General features: G+C 40.5%; 11 protein-coding genes across 11 annotated transcripts; 7 read left to right on the top strand and 4 right to left on the bottom strand.

The window, feature by feature from the left end:
* Positions 1–246: 246 nt before the first annotated feature.
* On the top strand, positions 247–1,338 carry SPP1 (Spp1p; the record flags this gene model as incomplete). The annotated part of the gene is made up of 1 exon (XM_022818431.1): positions 247–1,338. One exon carries the CDS (start codon positions 247–249, stop codon positions 1,336–1,338), a length of 1,092 nt encoding a protein of 363 aa, XP_022675099.1.
* A 296-nt stretch (positions 1,339–1,634) lies between these two features.
* Positions 1,635–3,002, top strand: WTM2 (transcriptional modulator WTM2; the record flags this gene model as incomplete). The annotated part of the gene is made up of 1 exon (XM_022818430.1): positions 1,635–3,002. The coding sequence occupies one exon, from the start codon at positions 1,635–1,637 to the stop codon at positions 3,000–3,002; it is 1,368 nt and encodes a 455-aa protein (XP_022675098.1).
* Positions 3,003–3,911: 909 nt separating this feature from the next.
* Positions 3,912–5,420, top strand: MKK1 (mitogen-activated protein kinase kinase MKK1; the record flags this gene model as incomplete). The annotated part of the gene is made up of 1 exon (XM_022818428.1): positions 3,912–5,420. The coding sequence occupies one exon, from the start codon at positions 3,912–3,914 to the stop codon at positions 5,418–5,420; it is 1,509 nt and encodes a 502-aa protein (XP_022675097.1).
* A 305-nt stretch (positions 5,421–5,725) lies between these two features.
* On the top strand, positions 5,726–6,496 carry MGE1 (mitochondrial nucleotide exchange factor MGE1; the record flags this gene model as incomplete). Its single annotated transcript, XM_022818427.1, has 1 exon — positions 5,726–6,496. The coding sequence occupies one exon, from the start codon at positions 5,726–5,728 to the stop codon at positions 6,494–6,496; it is 771 nt and encodes a 256-aa protein (XP_022675096.1).
* A 777-nt stretch (positions 6,497–7,273) lies between these two features.
* KIN4 (putative serine/threonine protein kinase KIN4) lies at positions 7,274–9,976 on the top strand (the record flags this gene model as incomplete). Its single annotated transcript, XM_022818426.1, has 1 exon — positions 7,274–9,976. The coding sequence occupies one exon, from the start codon at positions 7,274–7,276 to the stop codon at positions 9,974–9,976; it is 2,703 nt and encodes a 900-aa protein (XP_022675095.1).
* A 294-nt stretch (positions 9,977–10,270) lies between these two features.
* RPL33B (60S ribosomal protein eL33) lies at positions 10,271–10,686 on the bottom strand (the record flags this gene model as incomplete). The annotated part of the gene is made up of 2 exons (XM_022818425.1): positions 10,271–10,575; positions 10,647–10,686. The coding sequence occupies 2 exons, from the start codon at positions 10,684–10,686 to the stop codon at positions 10,271–10,273; spliced, it is 345 nt and encodes a 114-aa protein (XP_022675094.1).
* A 1,529-nt stretch (positions 10,687–12,215) lies between these two features.
* On the bottom strand, positions 12,216–12,521 carry KLMA_20782 (uncharacterized protein; the record flags this gene model as incomplete). The annotated part of the gene is made up of 1 exon (XM_022818424.1): positions 12,216–12,521. The coding sequence occupies one exon, from the start codon at positions 12,519–12,521 to the stop codon at positions 12,216–12,218; it is 306 nt and encodes a 101-aa protein (XP_022675093.1).
* A 505-nt stretch (positions 12,522–13,026) lies between these two features.
* On the bottom strand, positions 13,027–15,117 carry YUC8 (flavin-containing monooxygenase; the record flags this gene model as incomplete). The annotated part of the gene is made up of 1 exon (XM_022818423.1): positions 13,027–15,117. One exon carries the CDS (start codon positions 15,115–15,117, stop codon positions 13,027–13,029), a length of 2,091 nt encoding a protein of 696 aa, XP_022675092.1.
* Positions 15,118–16,079: 962 nt separating this feature from the next.
* On the bottom strand, positions 16,080–16,541 carry POC4 (proteasome chaperone assembly family protein; the record flags this gene model as incomplete). Its single annotated transcript, XM_022818422.1, has 1 exon — positions 16,080–16,541. One exon carries the CDS (start codon positions 16,539–16,541, stop codon positions 16,080–16,082), a length of 462 nt encoding a protein of 153 aa, XP_022675091.1.
* A 237-nt stretch (positions 16,542–16,778) lies between these two features.
* On the top strand, positions 16,779–17,459 carry DFR1 (dihydrofolate reductase; the record flags this gene model as incomplete). Its single annotated transcript, XM_022818421.1, has 1 exon — positions 16,779–17,459. One exon carries the CDS (start codon positions 16,779–16,781, stop codon positions 17,457–17,459), a length of 681 nt encoding a protein of 226 aa, XP_022675090.1.
* Positions 17,460–18,167: 708 nt separating this feature from the next.
* KES1 (oxysterol-binding protein KES1) lies at positions 18,168–19,415 on the top strand (the record flags this gene model as incomplete). Its single annotated transcript, XM_022818420.1, has 1 exon — positions 18,168–19,415. The coding sequence occupies one exon, from the start codon at positions 18,168–18,170 to the stop codon at positions 19,413–19,415; it is 1,248 nt and encodes a 415-aa protein (XP_022675089.1).
* Positions 19,416–19,517: the final 102 nt, after the last annotated feature.

The raw sequence follows: 19,517 nt of genomic DNA, 5'->3' as shown, positions 1-19,517 counted from the left end.
AGTACTACTGAGAAAAGACCAATAAGTGTTTGTAAATCTGTTTTCTTCTTTCCTCCTCCTCAATGTAAAACTTTTGATGATGTTCTTATAAGCGATAATTCACATTTGAGAAACCTATAGTATCATATTCTATGTTTTAAGATATTCGGGCAACTGTAAAAGGATAAAACAAAAGTACCACACAGAGACTCGCTATCCAAACTGGAGTGTTAGCAACTGTTTGTGCTGTGAGAATTCTATTTTACCATGTCTCTGCCTAGTTGGTGTCCTAAATATGACAACAGAAAGTATGATTCAAAGACCGGAGAAGAGGTCTATTGTATATGCAAGAAACCAGATTCTGGAGAACTGATGGTAGGATGCGATGGATGTGATGACTGGTTTCACTTCTCATGCTTAAAGATACCTGAGAAATATAGAGATCTGGTATTCTCCTTTTATTGCCCTTACTGTGCAGCAGGAATAACAGGACCTGCTCTTACTAATGGCGGAAAGTTACCGAAGACAGTATGGAAGAGGAAATGTAGGCTTCCGGACTGTTACCGTGAATGTGATTCCACTACTAAGAGTAAATATTGTTCAAGGGAACATGGGTTACAATATATGAGAGAAGCAGCGGATAAATTGTACCTGCCTGGTTTGAATAAGATTGGGCTATTAAGACAGTTATTACGCGAGACCAAATCATTAGAAGAATTCAAAAGTATGGGACGCGGTAGGCTCCCCGAAGTAAATTTGCCTTTGTCAAAAGAAAAATACGATAGAATAGTACAGGAGGATCAGCATTTACAACAATTAATAGATGAGCGCGATCAATTAATATCACAGAAGTTTCCTAAATTGAATGACGAGGAAATACAGGTGAATACGTATATAGAGTGGGTAAACGAGATAAATGAACGTCTATCCCCCCAATCCAGTAATCAAGCTACATCCAATCGGAAAAAGTCAAAAGCATCTACTAAGGTGACTATATGTGGATACCATGATGAGTACTCGATACCTTGTACAGCAAACGAATTCACGGATAGAATAATAGAACTACGAAAGGCAGAAAACACTGATGTGACCAGCATTGACGGTGTATGTTTGAAAACTAAATGCGGAAAGCACCAAGACTGGATTTTATTGAAACAAGATGAATTGTCTCAACAGAAAAATTCCTTAGAAAACATCAAAAGGAGACTTCAATTATTGATTAATATTAGAACAAATCAATTAGGTATATTATTTTTCGAGAATCAGAATCGGGCGCTGTCTAATAGTGGTCAAGATACAATTGCAAATCAAAACCCACCTGACGTACTTTCTAACCAGCCAGATGGTGTAAAGAGCTAGAACAAAAAGATATTTGATAAAGTAAGTAAACCGTTTGTAGAAAATGCATTCCTTCTTACTGGACAAAAGCTGGAAAATACATACCTTGGTATGCTTGTTGTTCAGTTTATTTATCACTTCTGCTGCATCATAAAACTGAAAAACCAATGAAATATTCAAAGGATAACTTAAACCTTTTTACAAATGATTATTTACAAAAAGCTGCTTTATAAAGCCCATAATAAGTTTATGTATATGTTAAGTGTTGTACATAAGGTGATTTGAGGCTACTTCACTGCAAAGTATATTCAGATTATATGATTATGGCAACGGATATCAAGACCAATAAAGTGAAGAACGAAGAGTTCAAGATCTGGAAAAAGAGTGTTCCCTCTTTATATGAGCATATTGCATGCCTACAGCCCTCATTCAATTCAGAAATTGAAGAAAAGGGTGGGATAAGTCATTTTAATACTGTCTTATTCAATCAATCAATTTCCGAATTTTCTGAGAAAGGACTTGTAAGTACTTCCTTGTATTATTCACAAGGAAGTAACATCTATGAAATTAAGGTACAATTGCCATTAGGTACATATAAAGTGATAGATACAGGAGAGCTTTCCCAGCCCCAGTATGATGGCAGCTGCTTTGGGCAACCCGATTCGCCTAAGTGGGTATTTGAAGGGGAGACCATTATCAAAATGGAAATTTATTCCTCAATGTTAATTGCATTGAGTACTACCGGCAAATTGGCTTGGTTTGATAGCTCGAGTAAAAACCCGATCAAAGTTTTAGCCAGCGAAGTTGCATCAACTGAAGAGCAATCTTCTAGTGTCTTTGATATATCTAGCGATGGCAAATATGTGATACTCTCTGAGTCTGGAAAAGCAGTTACAAAGGTTTCAATTATTGACAATAAGGAAAAACTTGGTCAAATATTGCGCGTTATTACTGTAGCCGGTACCAAACGTGTACTAGATATAAAGTTCCATACAACGACCCTTTTTAGCGCTGTGTGTGATGATAACGTACAAAAGTTTTGGGATGTGAGAGGAACGGATAATGAACCGTTGTTATTATTCTATCCAAACAAAGCAAACTCTAGCTCTAGTTACGGTAATGAGACAGAAGATAGCGACAATGTAGGAGAGGATGAAGGTAATCTCAGCGCCATTGAAGTTTCTAAGATATTTGATACTCTTTTCATCACAGGTTCGGACACCGGTGTGATAAAACTGTGGGATTTGCGTTCAATAACGGCATCGAATGCTAGAGAAGTCAAGGAGGCAAACGACATTGTAACTTTCTATCAGATAGAAAATGACCCGGTTGTTGGAATTCAATTTAGTACCTTGGATCCACAGTGTTTCGTTACCGTGGGCAAATCTGGTAATGTCTATCATTGGGATATTACTTACTTAATCAATGAAGCCGGTACCCATGAAAATGCGGAAGAACACGAAGAAATCTCTCAAGAGGATTTACAAGAACACTGTCTAAAGTTCTTACATACGGGAGGTGGCAGGAGATCTGCTTCTACACCTGAAAACCCAGTTTTGCTTAAATCCTCGGTGACGATTCACCCTCAGATTCGGGATATAGTTGGAACAGTTGATGGAGATGGATTTTTAACGGTCTATAAGGGCTTCTACGGCAGAAAAGATGACGCTGTGGAATCAGAATAGACGTGCAAATTTGTATTTGTTCATAGCATATATGTATGTACGTATTCAAAAATATCTATTATATGCCATTCTTTTATTTTTGCTTATTGAACCATTATTACATCTTTCTTAATTAAAAGCTGTCATTTAATCACCAATCAATGAATTAGTTTACACTCTGTCCCAGAGAAAAAATAACTGACACCAGCTAAAGAAAACTAACTTAATACAATAGCTTGGCTACCTTCCAGTTGACGATTCTTTCGAATACATTTACTGTGAATGATTATACTATATATCTTCCTATATTTGCCGGTATTTCCTTAGTGTTCATGTATACAATCTTCTTTATACATCAAGGACATGTGTCTTGACGAGAGCGTCTTTTGGTTACAATTACACATTAAATTTGGATCAAAGAATCCCACAAAGAGTACTGAGATTCCTGGTCTAAATACGCATTTTCATACCCTGCTACAAAGATGTTTCAGGTGTTTGTTTATTTTGTTTTGGGTTAAAATGACAAATGCTTACAGAATCAACTTTTTTTTCGAACAGGTTGGTCCTAATATATAAAACAAGCTTTTGGTGAAACGAAATCATAATTGAAGGTTGACGAAAATAACGATCATGAAAGAACGGCTGTTGAGGAGCGAAGGACAAACATTCGGAAGCGCTACCGGTATAGGAAAAGAGAAAATTCAATCTATTTCAGGCTAGGAAGTGTTATAGTGATCCAAGGTTTATATAGGTGAGAGACGAAGGTAGAAAGAGCGCGTTGATTGAATTCCCCTTTTTAGTCTCGATAGATCAATAAAGTTCGTGTTAGAAAGAAGGAGTGGTGAGTGAATTGGAATCATCATAGGGTGTGCTTTTTTTGCCGGTTGGACTTTAGAGGATTTCCGGTATTAGACTCTCTTAGATGTCAAGATGGCTTCAATGTTCAGGCCACCAGAGTCTCGTAGGACGAATTCCAAACCTCCGAGATTATCCTTACCATCACAGTTAGTATCAAACAGTAAACCTACAAACGAGAATGAAGAAAAGCTTCGACAGACGTTATCTATTTCTGTGCCGTCTAGTGCTACAACTCAGTCGAGTGCGACTTCTGGCAAGTCCATTAGGACCTTGAGAAATAGACCCGTTCCTCCACCAACTACGGCAATAAACACTTCAACAACACCTCTATCGTCGAGTGGGAATTCAGACGGAACCGTAGCCTCAGCGACTAGCAGGTTACAGGGACTTAAGATTAATACGGAACATGTGCCAATGTCGGAATCATTGCTGTCTAGTCAGAGCGCGGACTCGATGACGTCGAACTTGATTTCGATGTATGACAGTGAACCTACAACGAGCAGTACAACAAGTTTGGCGAGGTCGGAGAAAGAGGAGGAAGAAGTTTCGCAGCAACTATCAAAAGAACAAGAACAAGAACAATCGAAATTACCTCTGCAAAAGTTACAAACGCCACAAACGCCACAACTTAAAAATGTAACAGAAGAAACTACTCAAGAAGAAGATATAGACGAACTATCCTCAGATATATGGCTGACTTATAAGATACACGAACAGATAGATACCCTAGGAGTGCTCGGTGAAGGAGCTGGTGGTTCCGTCACCAAGTGCAAACTAAAAAATGGATCAAAAATATTTGCTTTGAAGACAATAGCAACTATCGAAAATGATGGATCAGAGAAACAGATTTTTAGAGAACTACAATTCAACAAAAGTTGCAAATCAGACTTTATCGTGAAGTATTATGGTATGTTCACTTGCGAGCAAACATCCTCTATATTTATTGCGATGGAATATATGGGTGGAAAGTCCTTAGATTCAGTCTACAAACACTTACTTTCAAAAGGAGGACGGATCGGAGAAAAAGTATTGGGTAAAATAGCAGAAAGCGTGCTTCGAGGCCTATCATATCTACACGAAAGGAAAATAATCCACAGAGACATCAAGCCTCAAAATATTCTATTCAATGAAATGGGGCAGGTAAAACTCTGCGATTTCGGTGTTTCAGGTGAAGCAGTGAACTCCCTAGCAACTACTTTCACAGGGACTTCATACTATATGGCACCTGAAAGAATTCAAGGTCAGCCATATAGTGTTACAAGTGACGTGTGGTCATTAGGACTCACTTTACTCGAAGTTGCACAAGGTCACTCTCCATTCGATTCTGATAAATTAGCTGCAAATATGCCCCCTATAGAACTTCTCATGTTAATTCTAACCTTCACTCCAAAGCTAAAAGATGAACCTGAGCATGGGATTTTATGGTCGAAGTCCTTTAAATCTTTTCTTGATTATAGTCTGAAGAAAGACTCGAAAGAACGTCCATCGCCCAGACAAATGCTGCAACATCCTTGGATGTTGGGACAAGTAAAAAAGCACGTCAACATGAAGAAATTCATCCAGACCTGCTGGGAAGACTGAAGCTATGTTTTCTCTAACAACCTTCAAAACTTTATTAGAAATAGATATCTCTGTATTATATGTACCATTTCGTACCATTCTGTGTTCAATGGAATCCCAATAGATCAGATCACGTGAACTAAATTTGTGTTGTTTCAGTCATGAAAAAAAAAATGGAAAACTTATTCGACTGGAGAAGAAATGATATAACTTCTGTTCACACCTGGCCTGTACTCAACATAGGCAACGTATATGAATAAAACTTGATTGAGGGGTTTCTGTAAGCAGGATCGACACACACAGTCATAAACATACCATACCAAGTTATGAGAACATCTACCATGATCCTAAGAGGTGTAGCAAGAAATGCTGCACTAAATGTCAGAGCAAGCGCAATGGCAAATGCATCTCCAATGTTTTTGAGGGCTTCCGCTGCTGCTGTATGTAGATCTCAAGTTCCATCTAGATTTTCCGGCGTGAGATTCTATGCTGACGAGGCTAACAAGGAGACACAAGCTGATGCAAATGCAGGAGCTGAATCCAAGTCATCCGAGGGTGAAGCTAAGAAGGAAGAAGACAATGCTAACTTAACTGAGGAACAAAAGACCATCAAGGACCTACAAGCAAAATTAGATGCTAAGACAAAGGAAGCTTCTGAGCTCAAGGACCGTTTGCTGAGATCTATTGCTGACTTCAGAAATTTGCAAGAGGTGACCAAGAAGGATGTCCAAAAGGCAAAGGACTTCGCTTTGCAAAAGTTTGCTAAGGATTTGCTCGAATCTGTCGATAACTTTGGCCATGCATTGAACGCATTCAAGCCAGAAACTGTGGAGAAATCACAGGAAATTTCTGATTTGTACACTGGTGTCCAGATGACCAAGGATGTCTTCGAAAAGACATTGAGAAAGCATGGTATCAAGAAACTCGATCCTCTGGGCGAAACTTTCGATCCAAACAAGCACGAAGCAACCTTTGAAATTCCTCAACCTGACAAAGAACCAGGGACTGTCTTCCACGTGCAACAAGTTGGGTACACTTTGAACGACAGAGTTATCAGACCTGCTAAAGTTGGTATCGTAAAGGATCCAGAGAACTAAGCTCAAAAGTTACACCCATGAAAGAATATCGGAGTGAAGAAAAAAAAAATCATCGCCTCGAATTATGACCCTTCTTTTACTACTCTGCTATATCTAGTTAATGATCTATCCTAATCTATCGTATTTAAAGACCACCTAATTTCATGTAAATATGTCTAGAAATCGTTCGATTGAGCCCAAATTGGTATGTACCTCTTTCAGTTATGTTTAATACTCGCGACTTGAATGATGAAACGAAAAGCATGCACAGTTTAGAAAGTCAAAAACGCCGAGGTGGTTTTCTTTATTACCATTTTGGTCCTCATTCCGAACCCCAACCCAAGTGCTACTCTTTTTGTTTACTTTTATAAACCCTAAACGTTATTTTTATTTAGAACAAAAACATCCGAAATGAAAACAAACAAACAAATGAACAGATATCTAAATAAAGATTTTATGTCATTTATCTTTATAGAACTACGTTCACTGGAAGGCGTTCAGATTACATTTACATGCATTAGTGATAACTTTTGTTGGTTTACTAACTGTCGGCTAATCTAAAGACAAGTTCAGTGCATAAGAGTGTATACCATCAGGTCACATTGTAGTTAAGGCATTGACTCTCGTCATTGTCTGTGTTGAAGTTTTACTGTTCGGGAACAGCAAAAGAAAACAACTATAAGAAACTACGAGACAAGAATACACTAAGAACCGTATCTGAAGCAATATAATTTTTTTTCGAGAAGCTATCTGCGACCACTTAGTTCTTGGACTTCTACTTTATCGCTAATTTGAAAGATGTCTACAACTCCTCATCGCCATACATACTACGGCGGAGGTTCCGGAACCGTAACTGAAAATGCACATCATAACTCATTGAATTCTTCTGCTCATAATCATAATGGATCTCGGAGTGGAAAGAGACGTCAGGTCACTTTTGGCCCATATATTATCGGACCAACTTTGGGAGAAGGAGAGTTTGGAAAAGTGAAGCTAGGATGGTCAAAGAGCGGTTCAGATGAATCTAAGAACGTAGCAATAAAGTTGATCAGACGGGACACCATTCCAAAAAATTCTGAGAAGGAGATTAAAATATACAGAGAGATTAACGCGTTGAAGCATTTGTCCCATCCAAATATAGTAACATTAGAAGAAGTTTTGCAGAACTCGAAGTATATTGGAATTGTGCTTCAATACGCATCAGGAGGAGAGTTTTACAAATATATACAAAAGAAAAGGCGCCTGAAGGAACCTGCCGCTTGCAGACTTTTCGCACAGCTGATCAGCGGTGTACACTATATGCATCACAAAGGCTTGGCACATAGAGATTTAAAATTGGAAAACCTATTACTTGACGAGCATGAAAACTTAATAATTACAGACTTTGGGTTTGTAAACGAATTCAATTCTAAAAATGACCTTATGAAGACTTCATGTGGCTCTCCATGTTATGCAGCCCCGGAATTAGTTGTGACAACAAAGGATTATGAAGCTAGAAAAGCTGATGTGTGGTCTTGTGGTGTTATTCTATATGCTATGTTAGCCGGGTACCTGCCGTGGGATGATGATCCTGAGAATCCCGACGGTGACGATATTGCAAAGCTATACAATTACATTACTAAAACTCCATTGAAATTTCCAGAATACATCAATCCTGTACCTAGAGATATCCTTAGAAGAATTCTGGTTTCCAATCCGGCTAAACGTATCACAGTTGAAATGATTGAAAAACATCAATGGCTACACCCTCATTCGTTATTCCTATCATTAAAACCAGAAGATTGGGATACTAAAGCTAAAGCAGAAATCAGCAACATCTTCAGACCACCACCCAAACAGTCTTCTCATTCGAGATATTCTAGACCTCAATCTAATTCGTCTGTTTCTTCTAGCGAGAAACGTAACTCCTTGATAATGGACTCTACATTGCATCCACAACCTGTTCCGCCACAAGAATCACAATCTCATGCAATTGCCAAACCTTCATCTCCATCATCAGAATTAAGGAGCAGTCCAGTTAAAAGGATCACCCATTCTAGAAGTAACTCTGCTGCATCACTTGCTCTACAGGCCGTAGTAGACGCAGAAAGGGAGTACTTTTATGTATCACAGAATTCACTTCAAAGCGGTTCTCTCGGCTCCTCAGTAGAGCAACAATCATCGAATGTTAGAGTACAAACATATTCTGCCACCAGATCAACAACGCATAACAACTCAACGTCATTAATGAATAGAAACAGCATTATTGTGGAGGTCAGTCCAAATAAGGAGTTTTCTATAGCTTCTTCGGCATCAGCTATTCCTACAACTAATTATACTTCATCCAGGGAGTCATACTTATCTTCTTCACCAATTAGAAATCCAATTAATTCTCCTAAGTTTCTCCAGAGTTCCTTTAATTCTACTTCCATGCAAAATGGCAATAAGTTTGGACCAACGCATCAATCAAGACCTAGACCAACATCCTATCAACCAACTTCAACATCATACGTTGATACGCCGATTTCATATTATCCACAGGGTCATCCCATTTCATCTACAAATGAATTTTCTTACAGTACTAGAACTATTAACAGCAATTCAAATACTGCAGATTCAATAAATCGGAATTTTTCACCTAACTTAATTGGGAAGAATACGGATTCCATGAACTTTCAATCAGATGTTATTCGTAGAGGGTCATTTTCGGCTAGTAAACCTTCACCATCAATTGATCTCAATAATGTAGAGGGAGATCTCATCAAGACTGCTGAAGAAGATCATAAGAACCTAAAGCAGCAACATCGTAAATCCCAAAGGTATAGTGCGGTGCTATCAGAAGGTTTTGGAACGGTCGACGAAGAGACAGAAGACTCAATACCCCTTGTTCATCCAAAGCAAAGTTCTCACGCAGGATCATCATATGATTTATCTAAAGAATTAGGTAAAATGGTCATAGACGAGTCCAGAAACGGTGATGCTGCAATCCCATACAGTCAATTGGAGACACCCGCATCACAATTGGCAAAACAACCATCTAGACATTCTTCAGTTCCAAAAGAAGACGTACGCTCAAAGAAAGAAAAACGGTTTAGTTTATTGTCGTTCTACTCTTATTATAACAACTCTAAAACCAGTGTTAGTTCTGACTCTTCCTCTCAGACAAGAAAGGTTTCCAGTACTTCTCAAAAAATGGCCGATAGAGTTTCTTTGAAGAAAGCAAATAACAATGAGTCCAGGAACGCTTCAGGTTCTGTGAACTATTACGAGGCCTCAAAGCCAAGAGTACCGTCGAATAGTTCATCAAAGAATAATCACAGACACTCAATGATGCCTCCAAAGACTACACCATTAGTTGATACCACAAACAAACGTTCCCATAGATCTTCAGTAATGGTTTCTTCGATGAAAGAAACAACAGAGTCAAATCGTCCTTCCGAGAGAGAAAACCACGACCATAGAGAACAAAGTACTGCCAAGAAAGTTTTTGATTTCTTTAAGAGGAGAAGTATGAGACTATAAATGATTGCATTGTATATATTTCTCTTTAATAATGGTATTTAACCATGGCTTAAGTACCCCTCATATTAATAGATGGTGAACTTTTCCTTATACTCTTTCTCGCTTTTCATTTTTTCATGCCAACACTATAAATAAGGCAATTATTGACCATAATACTGATTCATGCAGCATGTTTCCCAAAAGCAACGGAAACCTGCTGCATGAATATAATAGAGTTCCAAAATAGTTAACAAATTCGCATTAAGCTTTAAATTGTATGTAATAGAGATTGATACTTATACAGTTTCAACATGCTTAGATGTTAGATGGGTACAAGAAGATTCTGACAGAAGCACCGAAAGTCTTAGCTGGCAAGTTAGATCTGAACTTAGCTCTGACAACACCGGAGTTACCGTGAGTTCTGTTGATCTTACCCCAGATAACTCTGATCTTGGAACCTCTGACTTCCTTAGAGCATCTGTAGACGTAAGCGACTCTCTTACCCAAGTAGAACTTAGCTTCTTCTGGGGTGGCAACACCTTCGATCTTGACCAAAGAGACGTTTGGGTTGTTAACGCTCTTAGATCTTTGGTAGGACAAATGCTTACCTTTGACGTACACTGTTAAAAAACAATTTCAAGTAGAATTGATTTATGGTTAGTAAAAGTGATTCATTATAATATTCCAGTACTCATTAACTGAGGAGGTTGGAATGATTCCAAACTGCTCATTTGTATTGCCGATAAAACGTTTTTCTAAATGGAGACAAACCGCTGACTATAAGTACAATGGAACTAGCTTCAGCTCTTTTCAGACCATATAATTCATTTTTCCAAATTGTATTAAAAAAACATGTCACATGAGGGTAGTACTAACAGTACCCAGATAATTACTAAAACAAAGTTATTGTAATCGTCTTCCCCTGCACTTCCAATACATTATAGCCAATAGTTGATTACTCATTTACTCTAACTATTTTAGAGCCTGCCACCATAGGAAATAATTGCAAGTATCCATATTTCTAGTCTCTTAGTCAAAGTCCCAGTCGGACATCACATAATATTAGGTACTTCTCATTTGTTCGTCATGGTTGTATAATAATAGTCCTTCCAGATGATTGTCGATTCGTCTTTTGGTTCTCCTTTCATTAAACATTTTATCCAACAACTGAGGTGCGTTTGAGCTCTTAATCAGAGCGGGTTTCTAGTTTGTTCACATACATCTATGGGATTCAGCCATTTTTTCGATGATTCTTGAGGTCTTAGACTTGCTCTATGTAATAAACCACACTTATGAGTTTAATACCTACGACTATGTTTCTACATATACTTACTTGGTGAAGTATTGATGTTTTCTTGATAATGTGTAAAATTGGGAAACCAACAATCCTAGGCAGGACGGTAAGCCCAATCCAGTGCGGCCCAGCCGAGTCTACCTGGAGCAGAGGGAGGGGACAGTCCACCCAGGCAGTAGGAAGGATCGGTAGCGAGTGAGTGAAGCTAGGGAGAGGTTGTGGAATTAGGCAGAACCTCTCACTGGCTACTACCACCGTGGGAGACTCCAGCCAAACAGAGGGGAGCAGTCAGTAGAGCAGAGGTGTTGCCACCCCAGTAACACCCCACGGTAGGCAGCCAAGGAGAGCGTCAGAGGAGAGTACGGCCTCGGCCTCGGTTGGGACCGAGCCTGAGAGAGGAACTATGGCATGAGAGCGCCTGACCGATTCTGCAGAATAGTCCTCTCCCATAGAGATAAGAAATCCTGAAAAACACAACCATATACATCTATATAGGGTATACGAATGAAAAACCTGATTGTTTAAAAACAATCATTCAGAATGTATGGGTGCACATTCTAAGAAACAGTCCTTCTCAACACATACGTTGAAAATGATGAGAACGTGACCACAAATTAAAAAAAATTATTATTCTATTCATTAGTAACCCTGCCCTAAAGAAGGATCTACCATTTTCTATACCTCAGTAGTAGTAATAAGTAAATATAGTACTACTAGTAAAAGGAAAGGGTTACGAACCATAAGTAAGGGCTCATCAGAGTTTAGGGCTCCATTGATGTTAAAAGGTAGCTAGAACAAGGACGCAGGCCCCATTGTTAATGGCTCCTCATATTATGTAGGGCATATGGCAATTCTCGCGTTCCAGAACAAAAATAGACTATATAACTTGTAGCAGCCTTTACCTGTTAAGCTGTAGCCCTAATAGAGGCACATTATTACCCTACTCAAACAAGAACCCTAATTTCGTTAATACTCTTTGGTTACCCGACACGCGTTTCTTTTTATAACTGTCTTTTGTCTCTCGAAGGATGAAAAATTTCCAGCCAGAAAACGTATAAAAGGCGAGGGTCCGGCGAAACAAGATAGAAAATTATTGTTGCGCGTTATATTAAATCTTTTTTGATTTATTCTTAAATAGGTGTCGACGTACTTCATAGGATCATTTCTATAGGAATCGTCACTCTTTGACTCTTCAAAAGAGCCACTGAATCCAACTTGGTTGATGAGCCGAAGAACCTTTGTACCCAAGAGTGAGAAATAAGAATGTATCATTAGCTTGGTCCACAACCCTTAGCGGTTTGGCCATCTACTCCAACATTTCTTTGTTTTGCCTTTTGCAATGGTTGTACATGGATAGGGGTTTAGGGAATTAGAGGTAGGGTCCTCGGACCTTTGCTTCTTTTACCTTTCTCTCCGTTTTAACTCCTGTATACCGCTTTAAATTGGCGCGATGATCTTTGCCCAGTTTGTGTACCTCTTCGCGAGGGGACAAACATTAATGGGTGGGTACAAATGGCAGTCTGACAAGTTTTCTTTTATATATCTCTAGAATGTTGTGGTTGAAGGTCTTTTTTGTCTTCTCCCACATAACATCAAAGGTTTGATGTTCATTTTAGAGATGTTACCGTTTCGGTTAAATATTTTGTAACCATATCTTTTTTTAATAAGGATTTGTTGTTATTTCATTGTTTCGTTAAATAAAAGATATACATTAAAATCGTATAGAGATCATCATCATATTCGTTGAGTTCTAGGCATACACGAGTCAGAAAGCTGCTCAGTAATCGAGATTTTTAACTTGTTGTACAATTCTTAATGCAAGTCTCTTCGAATAGTATCTAGAGATTGCCAAGTTACCTCCCATGTACCAGAAGTGTGGGTGACCAGAGTCTCTCCACATAGTGTTGAACTCACCCTCTTTGTCCAAACCCCACACTGGATCCAATTTGTCGGCAACCTTGTCTCCAAACAACCTTCTGGCAGTTTCCTTCATGTTTGTGTAGCCGGTAGCCAAAACAACGACATCCAAACCTTCAAGGGTAGTACCGTCGGTAAATTCGACACCGGTACCAGAGGGCAAGAACCTCTTAATACCCTGGCCTTGCTTAACCTTCACTTTGCCATCACAGATCAATTTAGAACAACCAACATCAATGTAATAACCAGATCCTTGACGGAAATATAAACCAAACAAACCTGTACCTGCATAACCAGCATTAGTCTTAAATCCACGTTTTTCCAAAGATTCCAATAGCTCGTGGTCCTGGTCACAAGATTGACGGTACTGCTGTTGCATGACACCATTCAAGAGGGAAAGTGGCATGGAATGGAAGATCCGATCTGCGGTTTCTGTTGCTGGGCCAGACTCGTCATATAACCCTCTAGTGTTGTTGGGGATACCATTCTCCACAGTAATAACACAGGTAGAAGATCTCTGCAACATTGTCACATCAACGTTTTGCTCATAAAAATCTTGACATATATCATGAGCCGAGTTACAACCACCAATGACAAGGGCTTTACCACCAGTGAACTCAGCACCTGAACCATGCTTAGAAGAATGGACAATTTTACCCTTAAACAATTCCTGTCCCTCGAATTTTGGAATACGTGGTTCACCAGAGTGACCAGTTGCCATGACCAAATGTTCCGGTGTGTAAGTTATCGTGTCCCCAGTGGTGAAGTCCTTAACTTGAACGGTCCATTTACCAGAAGCTTCATCAAACTCAGCACCAGAAACCATGCTGCTGCACTTGTAGTTCAAATCCATTGTCTTTGCATAACCTTCAAACCAGTCACCAATCTTATCCTTTGGCGTGAAAATTGGCCATGATGGTGGGAAGTTCAAGTAAGGAAGGTGATCGTACCAAACCGGATCATGAAGAACCAAGAACTTATATCTGTTCCTCCAATTGTCACCAATTTTTGGATTCATTTCAATGATGAGAGACTCAATGCCGAACATTTTCAATCTGGCGGCAACAGTCAACCCACCTTGGCCACCTCCAACAATCAAAACCGTTGGCTGATGGGAGCCGCCAAAGCTCGATTCAGCAGCTCTTCTTTCAGCCCAAGAGAGTCTTCCAACGTGTTGGCCATGATTCACACCTTCAGGTCTGTTTTGGAAGATGCGTTCTGGATAATCCTTTAAGTCTTCCAAAGAGGTGTAGAAGGTGAAGCATTTCAAGACTGGCTTCTCCAATTCGGGATCGAAAACGGCTGCTAATCTTGCAACACCTTTACCGGAACCCAATTTATTATCAAAGTCGTAGTAAATCTGAACCCATTCAACAGGAGGTTTCACACCATCGGACTCGTGCAAAACAACTTTGCCGCACCCAGTAGTGTATCTGTAATCTGCTCTTTCATCCAACTTGAAATTGGATAGTTTGGCGCTAGCTAGCTTGGGTTGCAAAACGTGAGAGATCTTGTGCAAACCAATAAAACTGTGAAGATCAAAGGTGATAGCAAGATGGTCTCTCCAGGTAGCGTGCGCCAGGAACAATTTGTTCCAGTCCTCTTGGGTCACTGCAGCTGGAGAAGTGTTAATTCTTTCCAAGAAAGCGTTGAAATCGTCCAACCATTCTTCGACCAAACCTGTGATCTTCGATTCATCAGCAATCAACTGTGGACGAGGTTCGATACCCGGGCCGTAGACTTTTTCCAAGGGTAAGTCCTCCTTCACCGGCTCATGTGTAATTGGAGGATACACTTCTGTGTTGAAAAACTCTTCCTCATCGAACACGTCCTTCATGTTTTGGACAGTGTCCAATGGGGAAACTTGAGACAATTTTGCCTTTTGACGCTTTAGGGAATCTGCTACACCATCCAAGGTGTTTTTCAAACCGACGGTTGCAATTGGTGCCATTGTTATGCTTTGGTTTGCTTTGGTTTGCTTGGCTTTGTAAATTGCCAAGAAATATACTACTATTACCGAATCCAAGATGAGCCAATCGTCTATACATCAAGAGATCCACAGACGCTCGCTATTTATACAATGACTCCGGTGCCTTCCCCACCATTTCTTCCTCATCTTTAAAGATGACTCTCGGGGTTATTTTCGATCAGCTTGGCTGACTACTTGCGTTATGCAGCCCTGTTTTCTCAAATTCCGTTCCCAGGTTCCTTGAGACTCCTTTGACGCGGTATTGGAGTTGGAGTAATACTGCCCTCCTGACTTGTCTTGACTTGTATATATCTTCGGGCGGGGTACTCCCTTTCCTAAGGAATTCCCTAACTTTCCTGTTGCTTGCCTGCCCCCCTTCCCCCCCTCCTACCGGACTCTACCCACGCACAATGGTCGAAAAATCGGAACGTCATTATCGTTTCTATTCTTTGTTCTTGTCCACCACTACCGCACAAAAATCTACTCCAACGGCGCTACCTTTCAGTCAGGGTCCCGATTTTATCGGTCTTATTCTGAATCCTGTATTCCTTGTCGTGCTTCTACAACGCTGACACCTGCCAGCGTCAGTTTCCTAAAATTCCTGCTGCCTGCTGCCTGCTGCTTCTTGTGTTTTTTTTTTTTTTTTTTTTTTTGGCCTTGATTTTGGTTTTTCGTTTTCCCCGCATCTCTTTTGGCGGGGTTATGTGGGGCTGATGACGGCTCCTCCAGCAAGAACGACCTGACAACGACAAGGCAACGATTTGGAGTCCTTGCATGTGGAGCTGCTACAGTTGAGTGCACGCTCCATTCAAGCACACCAGCTGAATCAGCTGCACGGGCCAGTTGGTGGATGGGTACATAGGGAGCTAAGTGTACTGTAGCAAAATAATAAATAATAATAAAAAAAAAAGGATGCTAGATGCTGATGAGATGGGTTTCCTATGCTATACAGTGTGGTTGTCTATACATTGTGTAATCTTCTGTAGAAGGTTGATTTGATCCGAGGCACCAAGGGCGTCGTCGGATGCGGCTGCTGCGGTGGACAGCTGCACGTAGCATGGCCTGTGGTACTTGAGGACGAGGATGCGCGCGATCTTGTGGATGAAGTCGTGGATCACGTGATCTCTGCTTTCTATGAGGTCTGCTACGCAGACCTCAGCAGAGGTAGAAGCAGAAGCAGCGGAAGAAGCAGGCGAAGCCCTGACAAACTCAATTGCGTAGCAGTAGCCCTGGAGCACCATTCGCGAGGCTGGGCCCTCCCAGTTGTTGCATATGCTCACCGAAAGCGCTGTTCTTTTGTCGTGTTTAGTGGCAACGTCTCTGTGTGGGCTGGCAGTGCAGCGCACCATGGTTTGCGTTCCCTGAAAGGTGGTCCATGTGTCTTCAAAAGTGATGAGTTCAGGCATGTCAGGAGGTAGTGGTCTATAGCGTGTTTTAGGCCCCGGAGTATGGTGCTAGCAGTACCAGCCTTTTTTTATGCTCCCTTCTCTTGTGTGTATGTGTAGGTGTATTTCTTTCCACGAGATGAGCTTCAATTATGTACAAGAAATATATGCCCGGTTTTAACATAATACAATAGGCAGAAGGAAAGAATAAAGAAACAAAAAACACGCACAAGCACACGAAAGCAAAACGTCTCAAGGATGACCCCCAAACCGCCTGTATGCTGCGTGGTAGCATGTCTGATGCCCGGGTACGGAATTGGCTTCCAGGGCACTTTGCCCTGGAAGCTTTCCAAGGAAATGAAATACTTTCGCCAGCTCACCTCTTCAACTAAGGATCCCAAGCTGCAAAATGCAGTGATAATGGGGCGCAAGACGTGGGAATCGATCCCATCGAAGTTCAGACCGTTGCCCAATAGACTCAATGTGGTCATATCGAGAACCGAAGGGGTTGATCAGCTCGAATCCCTCGACCGTTGTCTCGAAAAACGCGTTGACGATGATGATTACGCGAACAAAACACGTCACGTGTCATTAAGTGCGACTGATCTATCCAAGGCCATTAGCCAGCTCACAACCCACAGCGAGCGTCTGGGACTGGAAACCATCTACATAATTGGCGGCGGCGAGATCTACAACCAATGCATTCCCTTATCCGACAAGCTTTTCCTAACAAAGGTCCATGCCGACCCTGGCACGCCTGCCCCACAGATGGACACATTCCTCGACAAACACCTGGTAGAATCGCTCTTCAAAGAGCAACCGTACCCGCAATTGCTTGCTGCACTGCCTGAACAGGTCGCTGTCCCACCAGAAGACCAGCGCTTCCTTTCCGAGAAGGGTTTCAATTACAACTTTACACTATGGTCACGTGATAAGTAATAATATAATATTATTAAGTAAATCCTAATAATAATAATCCCAACAGAAATCCGCGGAATCCCCCCATTCCCGGTTACAAAATTTCTACTACATTCACAACTACCGGAACATAGAAAATCATATAACAAATAATATACACACACATAAGTATACGTATACATATTTATATGATTATATATACCATTACTGAACGATACACACAAAATACCGCGAAAAAACCATTCACATCTTTCCCATCCTGGCGGTGTTTCCCTTGCCCAGGCCCAGACAGAGATCCATGCCCATACATAGGCCTGTAACTACCTGCCTCCTCTTCACTAAAACGTGCAGTTTCTTATTTCTTTCCATTCTTCTCTGTCTCTGTTTCTATGTATCATGTGTAGCCTTTCTTCTCAGGACCTTAAGCTTTAACATTGAAAAATGAGGAACAAACGAACTTTGAATTTGAACTTCCCACCATTAAAAAAATAATGTAAAATGAAGGAAATTTTATAGATAAGCACGGTACTCAAGCATTATCTCGGCTATTTACGGAAGCATATCTGTCTAGGAGTGACTGCTAGTGGATCAGATACTACTTGTCACAACAGAATAGATACTTGTTGTGAATTATTAATTGGAAGAGTGATTGTTTCGCGTGATTATCTGGATAATCTGGATTTTTTTTGCTAATATTTGCTATTTACGGAGTATTTTAGTCCCATCATAATGTCTCAGTACGCTAGTTCGTCTACCTGGACTTCTTTTTTGAAGTCAATTGCCTCTTTCAACGGGGATCTTTCATCTTTGACGGCACCACCATTCATCTTATCCCCAGTTTCGTTGACCGAGTATTCAGAATACTGGGCAGAACATCCAGATTTGTTTCTTGGACCCACATTCATCAATGAACCAGACAGTGAAGGTACTCCTCCAGAGCTACTACGCTTGCTAGGTGTTGTGAAATGGTTTATTTCCACGTTGAAGTCTCAATACTGCTCCCGTAATGAGTCTATGGGATCGGAGAAAAAACCTTTGAATCCATTCTTGGGTGAGGTGTTCGTCGGTAAGTGGAACAACTCTTCCAACCCTGAGTTCGGTGAAACCGTGTTACTATCTGAACAGGTATCCCACCATCCTCCAATCACTGCTTACACTATTTTCAACGACAAGAATCAGGTCTCCTTGGAAGGTTACAACCAGATCAAGGCTTCCATTTCTAAAATGTCTTTGAGTGTCAAGCAATTCGGCCATGCTATCTTGAAGTTCGGTAAGTTGGATGAACAATACTTGATCACGTTGCCACCTTTGCACATTGAAGGTTTGTTGGCTGCTTCTCCATTTGTAGAGTTGGAAGGAAAAGCTTATATCCAGGCCTCCAACGGACTCTATTGTGCCATGGAGTTTTCAGGCAGAGGTTACTTTAGCGGGAAGAAGAATTCATTCAAAGCAAGAATCTTCAAGGATTTCAAGGATTCAGAAGATAAGCACAACGCCTTGTACACGATATCTGGCCAATGGTCCAAGATCTCTCATATCTCCGCTGGTAAATCGAAGAGCGGCGAGAAAGTATTTTACGATGCATCTAAAACTAGTGTGGAAACCTTGACAGTTAAGAGCATAGACGAACAGCATCCACTGGAATCAAGAAAGGCTTGGAGACACGTAGCAGAAGCTACAAAGCTTGGCAATTTCGATCTCATCCACCAGGAAAAGACCAAACTTGAAGAAGCTCAAAGAGAACTAAGAAGAGAAGAGGAAAGTAAAGGTATCGACTGGGAAAGAAGATGGTTCAAAGACATTGACTATTCTAATAAGGAACCTGATGTTTTCGTCAAATTGGCTGAAATGGCAAACTTATCCACTAAAAACTTGCCTAGTGGAACTTTAATTCCAGAAGAAAAGAAGGATGCCCCAGCTGTACACTGGAGATTTATCCGTGAAAACTGGGACAAAGAAGAGGAAATCAAACTTTAAAGAAACCGATAGTTAAGTGCTGACAGTAATGATAAAGTCGCACGTAGAGAACCCTTCTTTGCTTATTTCCTTCTATTTTATGCCTATTTTCGACCCATAGAG

Source organism: Kluyveromyces marxianus, chromosome 2 (genome assembly GCF_001417885.1).
Source record: "Kluyveromyces marxianus DMKU3-1042 DNA, complete genome, chromosome 2".
Taxonomy (NCBI): Eukaryota; Fungi; Ascomycota; class Saccharomycetes; order Saccharomycetales; family Saccharomycetaceae; genus Kluyveromyces; species Kluyveromyces marxianus.
The sequence above is the reverse complement of the archived record's forward strand: the minus strand, read 5'-3'. Positions and strand labels throughout refer to the sequence as shown.